Here is a 7,034-nt window from a genome sequence, read left to right as displayed (position 1 = left end):
ATCTATCTATCTATCTATCTATCTATCTATCTATCTATCTATCTATCTATCTATCTATCTATCTATCTATCTATCTATCTATCTATCTGTCTGTCTGTCTGTCTGTCTGTCTGTCTGTCTGTCTGTCTGTCTGTCTGTCTGTCTGTCTGTCGGTCTAAAAAACAAAAACAACTTCAAAACAAATTTAAAATGAATTGAGAAAGCTCCTCGGATGAGAAGCGAAACGTCTTCAGCTACAGAATAGAAGTCCAGTTGTTTTTGTTTTTTAACCTTCTTTGGATTTACCTTGTCCTGGATGACTGAGAATCTACACCAGCAATCTGTCTGTCTCTATGCAGGTATTCTATCGACAGGAAGTCAGATGTTGAGCATTCTTTTACCATCGACAGCAGCTTTGGTGTCATCAGCACAAACAGGCTTCTGGACCGAGAGATTCGTGAATTTTACAACATTACTGTCATTGCCACGGAGACCTGTGAGCCACATGACTTCATATGTTGGGTTTTGGTGATGTGTGGCAGGTGTACCTGACAGATGTGCTTTTATTTTCAGTGGATCTGTCTCAGGTGGGGAAAGCTGTGGTTCTGATTTCTGTAACGGACGTTAATGACAATGCCCCGAGCTTCGCCATCAAATACCAAACATTTGTCTGTGAAAACGCCCAACCTGGACAAGTAAACCTTTTTACACATTCAGGTTTCACTCTTTAAAACTGAGATTTTATTTGGCTTGTTTCCATGAAAACATTCACTCCAAGGTTTTTCTTTTAGGCCCTTTGTGTTTCTGACCTGATAACCTCTGGGTCAGCTGACCTCTTATCTCTGTTGTTGTTTAGGTTGTTGAGACTCTGAGCGCTGTGGATCCAGATGAACCAGAGACAGGACATCACTTTCAGTTCTTTCTTACAGCTAATGCTGCTGCAAATCATAGCTTCTTCTTGAGAGACAACAATGGTACCATCCACTTTAACACAGCACCATACAGTCTGGTTTTCAGTGAGAACTTCCTGTTAAACCTTTTCTGTCCATCTGTACTCAGACAACACAGCATCCCTCATGATGCGACGTGCTGGTTTCCTGCAGCGGGACTCACCCCTCCACTTCCTGCCGGTGGTGATCTCAGATGGTGGTAGTCCATCGCTCAGCAGCACCAACACACTGACCGTCACCATCTGCGACTGCGACCTCCAGGGAACCCGCCGCCGCTGCAGTCAGGGGGTCTTTCTGCTGCCAGACAGTCTCAGTGCCATTGCCGCTGCTGGCCTCACCTGTGTGCTCACACTTTCAGGTACGGTGATGATGAAGTCCGACTCAGACTCAGAGGGGAAGTTAAACATCAGAACTGAAGCAAAACCATGTTGGCACAGATTGGACTGCTCTAGGTGTTGATGGATGTTTCTGCAAAAAGTGATTTATCTAAGCTATTATTGATGTGGTAACACTGTCCTGTCTCCTCAGGTGTCGTCATGGTAACCGTTGTTCTTAGATTGAGGAGGAGGGAGCCTCGGATGATGGACAATGAGCGAGTCGTTCGAGAGAACATTGTTCATTATGATGATGAAGGCGGAGGTGAGGAGGACACCAAGGCCTTCGACATGTTCACTCTGAGACATCTAAACCAGATCAACCTGATGAGCGGACTCAGTCAGTCCAGGACACAGAAAAACCAGATGTTCCAGGAGTTCATCAGAAAACGGCTCCAGGAAGCAGATCTGGACCCAACAGCACCACCCTTTGACTCTTTGCAGACCTACGCCTTCGAAGGCAGCAACTCGGCAGCTGAGTCGCTCAGCTCATTAGACTCTCTGACCACTTTAGACTCATTAATCTTGTTAGATTCTGAGCACAGCTACACCTTCCTGAGGGAGTGGGGATCAAGGTTCAGGAAGCTTGCAGATCTCTATGGACACCGCTAGGGAAGGAGCATGGCTTCAGAACTAACTAGAACCAAGGCTGAAGGAACTGGATCAGGATCAGACCTGATTCCTTAGAGTTACCCAACATGGATCTCTGCGATGGCCTCTGACAGCTGCTCCTGTTGGCCATCATTCAGCTGCTGTGAACCACTGCCCAAGTTCTGTTCACTGTTTCAGCTGGCTGATGTGACCAGTTCAGATACCTGAGCTGTCCACAACTCACCTGTGGTCATGTGATCAATGTCACAGATCGAGAGCTGAGAATCTGCCAGGTAACATCAGCAGCAGAGACACTGGAATTCCTGTTTTTGTTTTATAACATTTTAAACACTATCAATAAATGAACAATGTCACTGATGATGTTATTGTTTATTGATGATGTTATTGGACAGTGGGGATATTGGTAGAAGGATGTTCGAGATGCAGCTGCCAGGAAAAAGACAAAGAGGACATATATGGATGCAGTTAGAGAAGACATGGAGGGAGTTGGACTGAGGACAGAGGACACAGAAGACAGATGGAGGAGGAGGACTCCAAAAGAGGAAACAACTGAAAGAAAAAGAAGAATTGAAAATAATGAGTTGGTAGTTTGAAACTATGGTTCAGGCACAAGGGTGGGTCTGCTGAGGTGTAAGGAATCACTAATAATATCACATTTGTTTTACAATCTTTAAAAGGAATTTGTAACTGGAAAATGTTTAAAGAAAACACTGTAGGTGGTGATCATTATCAATATTTGTTAATGTAGGAATAGATACTGAAGGAGAAAGCGAAGGAAGGTGGTAATTTCAGGAGGCAGATTGGAATGAATTTAGGGTGAAAGCAAATAAATAATGACATAAACTCTTAAATCAGTACAATTATAATTAATGAGGCAACAAACTTTATTTCTAACAGCAAAGGTACTCAGAATTAAATTGTTCAGTGGTGAAGTTGAGAATGTACTTTAGCAATAAAAACCTAAAATAAAGCTTTTAAAACAGAAAAACAAATGATGTGTTTCCAAATGTAACTGAATATAAGAGAAAACAGGCTGAAGTAAGAAAGGGAATATGGAGGAAAAACTATGATTCATTAGGTAGAAACACAGAATATGTGCAGTTAAAAATGTCTGGCAATAGAAAAGATTATAACTATCCAATAATGATGGCAGGATGTTTATAGAAGTAAGACTTTTACAAAGATACAGTTTTAGAAATAAAAGGTTGGAAAGAAATGTTGAATCACGTAAAGATGTTTATAAAATAAATCAGTTAAAAAAACTCCAGGAAAGAATCAAATAAATGATTACATGTTAAAGAACTCAGTTTATTATTTAAATCTGATCGTAGGACAGAAACTATTAGTAAACCAGGTAAACATTCCAGATACAGGCCAATAGCCTTGATATCTTGTTTATTTAAAATAATCGACAATAAAATGGTTAATGAAAGATTATTATATATTTTTAGAAACTTAAAAAAAAAGCTGGAATGTTATCCAAAGGTTTTAGAGAAGGAAGAAGAAGGATGTTAGAAGCTGTGGAAACCATTAAGATCAAATTTTACATCAAATGGGTTTAAAAAGAAGATGTTCAGAAACTTTTTAACCAAGAAGAACGAAATGTAGGTTTTATTTTAACAAAGGAGCAAAAAACATCACAGAAAGTGGAGGCATGAAAACTGGGATGGGGTTTAGACCTTCAAGTATTAAAACAAAACAAGGAAATCATCAATTTAGCTTCAAATTTTATGGGCAACAATGATAAAGAATATATTTTTTAAAATATTTAGGAGTTTGGTTGGATGACTCACATATAGACTAAATAGAAAAATGTAAAAGATATTTGAATATTATCAGATATTAACAGGTTAAACTGATGAATAAACACCTTAATGGTGGTTCTAAACATTTAGAACAGGAAGAAAGAACAGAACACACTTTTATTCCAAATGAAACGCCAACATGAGAGACAGGCTTTAAAATCACTCCAAATTAAGAATTTTCCTTTTCAAATTTGGAAATTATGCTGGTGTAAATAAAGGAGGCTCCCAGAAACATCAGATTCAGTCAAACAGAAATAAAAAGCATCCTAAAACTGAGGGAAGGACGGCAAAAACAACAGGAAGAGGAAAGAAAAGGTTGATGGTTTTATAGAATTCAACAACAAACAAGAGAAATGGGGAGAGCTGGAAGAAACAGGAGGACTCATATCTCACATTTGGACACAGGATTAAACAGGACATTATTTAGAAAAGGGAAATATAATCCAGGTAAATGTGAAAACTGTGGAGAGGACAAGACTGTAGAGCATCTTTTATTCTAGTAGCAGAAGAACCGAAATGAAAACCATCAACTAATTGACAGACTAACTGAATGAAGGTAAGATTTATCCAACTGAATTATTACAAAATAAGTCAAAAAGTGACAGTTCTCCAGCTTTAAAGCGTTTTCTGAAACTGGTGGTTGTTTGATGGTTCCAGTTCTTCTTCCCACCAGTTGGTGGCGGTAAGGCACCAAATGGTTATTTGACAACCGCCAAAAAAGAGGGAAGGAAAGAAGCAGCAGCAGCAGCAGAAGAAGAAGAAGAAGCAAAAGAAGAAGAAGAAGAAGACCGTTCTGGGCACTGGTTCTGGTCTCCGGTTCTGGTCTCCGGCCCCTGGTTCCGGCCCCTGGTTCCGGCCCCTGTTCCCGGGGTTTCTGCTCTCCTGGTCCCGTGTCCCCGCAGTTTCTCGGAGATGCGGGTCCCGGCTGCGGGACACTGCGGGTCCTCCTTGTTCCTCTGCGTGACGCTGCTGGTCTCTGCGGTACCCCCTCTGACCGCCTGGGACGCGGACCTGGAGCTGCTGGACTTGGTGGAGGAGATCCCGCAGACCTTCTACCAGTTTCTGAACCTGGACCAGGTTGGTGCTAACGGCTAACAGCTAACCATTTCCATGGTAACCGCCCAGAAACGCCACGTACGCGCTCAGCTAGCGTGGCTAGGCTAGTTAGCATCGAGAGCAGTGACCGCGGTACCGGTTCGGTTCCAGTCGGTGTGGGAGTGGAACCAAACTGGTTTCAGCTGGTAAATAAGTCCGACTATTTGAAACATCTGTTCTGTTGTCAGAACCACGAGTTCTACAATCTGGTACCACCTGGAACTGCATCAAAGGTTTAATCATCATAAACACCAGCCTCCCCAGAAAAGAAAGTCCTGTAGCTCAGATCTCCTCAGGATGTCCTGGTTCTCCTTAATCCGGGCCACAGTCGAGCTGGCATGGCTTTATTTTTAGGACTCTTGCTCATTGTGTTACCGAGGTTGCTCAGCGGCAGGCACTGGGATTCAAACTCCCAAACCATCAGCCCTCCACCACCATGCCGGCAGTTGCTTTGAGCTGTTTGCTGCTGTGCATTCTGGGTAAACAGTTGTCCTGTAGTCTCATGTGTCCAGAGGACATTATCCTGGAAGTCTCGTGGTTCTTTCAGATGAAACATTACAAAACTAAGTGGTGCTGCCATGTTTGTTCAGGTCCTGTCATGACCTTTGACCTTTAACCTGTTAACTGAGGCCAGTACATCTTGTCCTGTGTCTCATGTCCTGTGTCTTTCCTGTTCTGTGCTTTGTCTCTCATGCCCTGTCTCTCATGTCCTGTGTGTCTCCTGTCCTGTGTCTCAGGATGCGTCAGCAGCAGAGATAAAGAAAGCATACCGTCGGCTGTCCCTGACTTTGCATCCTGACAAGAACAAAGATGAAAATGCTGAAACTCAGTTTCGACAGGTGAGAAAACACACCAACAACAAACACAAACAAACAACAACAAACACAAACAAACAACAACAAACAGCAACAATGCCAACCACGAAAGCAGCTGCTGACGGTCGGTTTGTTTGCTTCCAGCTCGTGGCCATTTATGAAGTTCTGAAGGATGAGGACAGACGGCGCAGGTAAGGGGCGGGGTTTGGAGAGACTGCGCAGGTAAGGGGCGGGGTTTGGAGAGGCGGCGCAGGTAAAGGGCGGGGTTTGGAGAGGCGGCGCAGGAAAAGGGCGGGATTTGGAGAGGCGGCACAGGTAAAGGGCGGCGTTTGGAGAGGCGGCGCAGGTAAAGGGCGGGGTTTAGAGAGGCTGAGCAGGTAAAGGGCGGGGTTTGGAGAAGCGGCGCAGGTAAAGGGCGGGGTTTGGAGAGGCGGCACAGGTAAAGGGTGGGGTTTGGAGAGGTTTGCTGCGGTGTCCTGTTCTACTGAAGCAGAACCGCAGAACTTTTTCATGGTTTTATTGATTGATCTTCTCTTGCTTAGCTGTTGCAGCCGTTCATGTTGAAAGTTTAAAAGTGGATGAGGAAAAATATCCTGCAGTTGAAAGCAATATATGATTCTAAATCTTTCATTTATAAAAACAAAGAGAAGTTATTAAGCTGATCTGTGGTATTACAGGTATTTTAGCATATTTGAGTTTCATCGGTTCACAGCACCACAGCTTTCAGCCTGTCAGGTGAGTCCTGGAGCTTAACAGGTGTCTGGTTGCAGGTACGATGACATCTTGGAGAACGGACTTCCTGATTGGCGGCAGCCGGTCTTTTACTACAGACGAGTGAGGAAGATGAGCAACGCTGAGCTGGGCTTCCTCCTCTTTCTCATTCTTACTGTGGGACACTACGCCGTCATCTGGTCCATCTACCTGGAGAAGCAGCTGGTGAGACAGCCAATCAGAGCACAGTGAGGCTCAGCCAGCCAATCATATCAGGGCATGTCATGTGACCCGAGCTCCATGTTTTCAGGACGAGCTGCTCAGCAAAAAGAAAAAAGAGAAGAAGAAGAAGCTGAGCTCCAGACCTGCAGAGGAACTCAAGTGGACTGGTTCTGACCGCAACGACAGGTGAGCCTGTGACATCATCACTGCTGAACTTCCTGTTTACTGCTCTGTTTGTTTGTTATTGTTTGTTTGTTGTTTCAGGAGCCAGGAGCGACCTCACTGGCAGGACATCCTTCCTCTGAAGCTCAGCATCTGGCTTTACCTGTCAATCAAAAACCTACCTCAAACAGTTCAGGTAGGTCCCAACCCAAGTCCACATCAGTCCTGTCCTGTGTCCCAGGCTCATTGTGTCCACATCAGTTCTGTCCTGGGTCCCAGGCTCATTGTGTCCACATCAGTTCTGTCCTG

At 43.9% G+C, this 7,034-nt stretch overlaps 2 protein-coding genes across 2 annotated transcripts in view; both read left to right on the top strand.

The window, feature by feature from the left end:
* Positions 1-303: 303 nt before the first annotated feature.
* LOC108229264 (cadherin-7) lies at positions 304-2,940 on the top strand (the record flags this gene model as incomplete). Its single annotated transcript, XM_017404932.3, has 5 exons — positions 304-475; positions 553-674; positions 836-953; positions 1,039-1,287; positions 1,458-2,940. Coding segments are annotated over 5 exons (1,119 nt in total), but the record flags the coding sequence as incomplete, so codon positions are not given.
* A 1,434-nt stretch (positions 2,941-4,374) lies between these two features.
* dnajc1 (DnaJ (Hsp40) homolog, subfamily C, member 1) overlaps positions 4,375-7,034 on the top strand; it is a 6,487-nt gene continuing 3,827 nt past the window's right edge. Inside the window, exons 1-6 of the mRNA XM_017404931.3 lie at positions 4,375-4,797; positions 5,553-5,654; positions 5,775-5,821; positions 6,401-6,566; positions 6,652-6,749; positions 6,828-6,921. Of these exons, the coding sequence (XP_017260420.1) occupies positions 4,633-4,797; positions 5,553-5,654; positions 5,775-5,821; positions 6,401-6,566; positions 6,652-6,749; positions 6,828-6,921 (672 nt within the window). The 5' untranslated portion in view covers positions 4,375-4,632. The remainder of the gene's footprint in view (positions 4,798-5,552; positions 5,655-5,774; positions 5,822-6,400; positions 6,567-6,651; positions 6,750-6,827; positions 6,922-7,034) is intronic.

This window comes from Kryptolebias marmoratus, unplaced genomic scaffold (assembly GCF_001649575.2).
Source record: "Kryptolebias marmoratus isolate JLee-2015 unplaced genomic scaffold, ASM164957v2 Scaffold149, whole genome shotgun sequence".
Classification (NCBI taxonomy): domain Eukaryota; kingdom Metazoa; phylum Chordata; class Actinopteri; order Cyprinodontiformes; family Rivulidae; genus Kryptolebias; species Kryptolebias marmoratus.
Note: the sequence above shows the minus strand (reverse complement) of the source record. Positions and strands in the feature narration are given on the sequence as shown.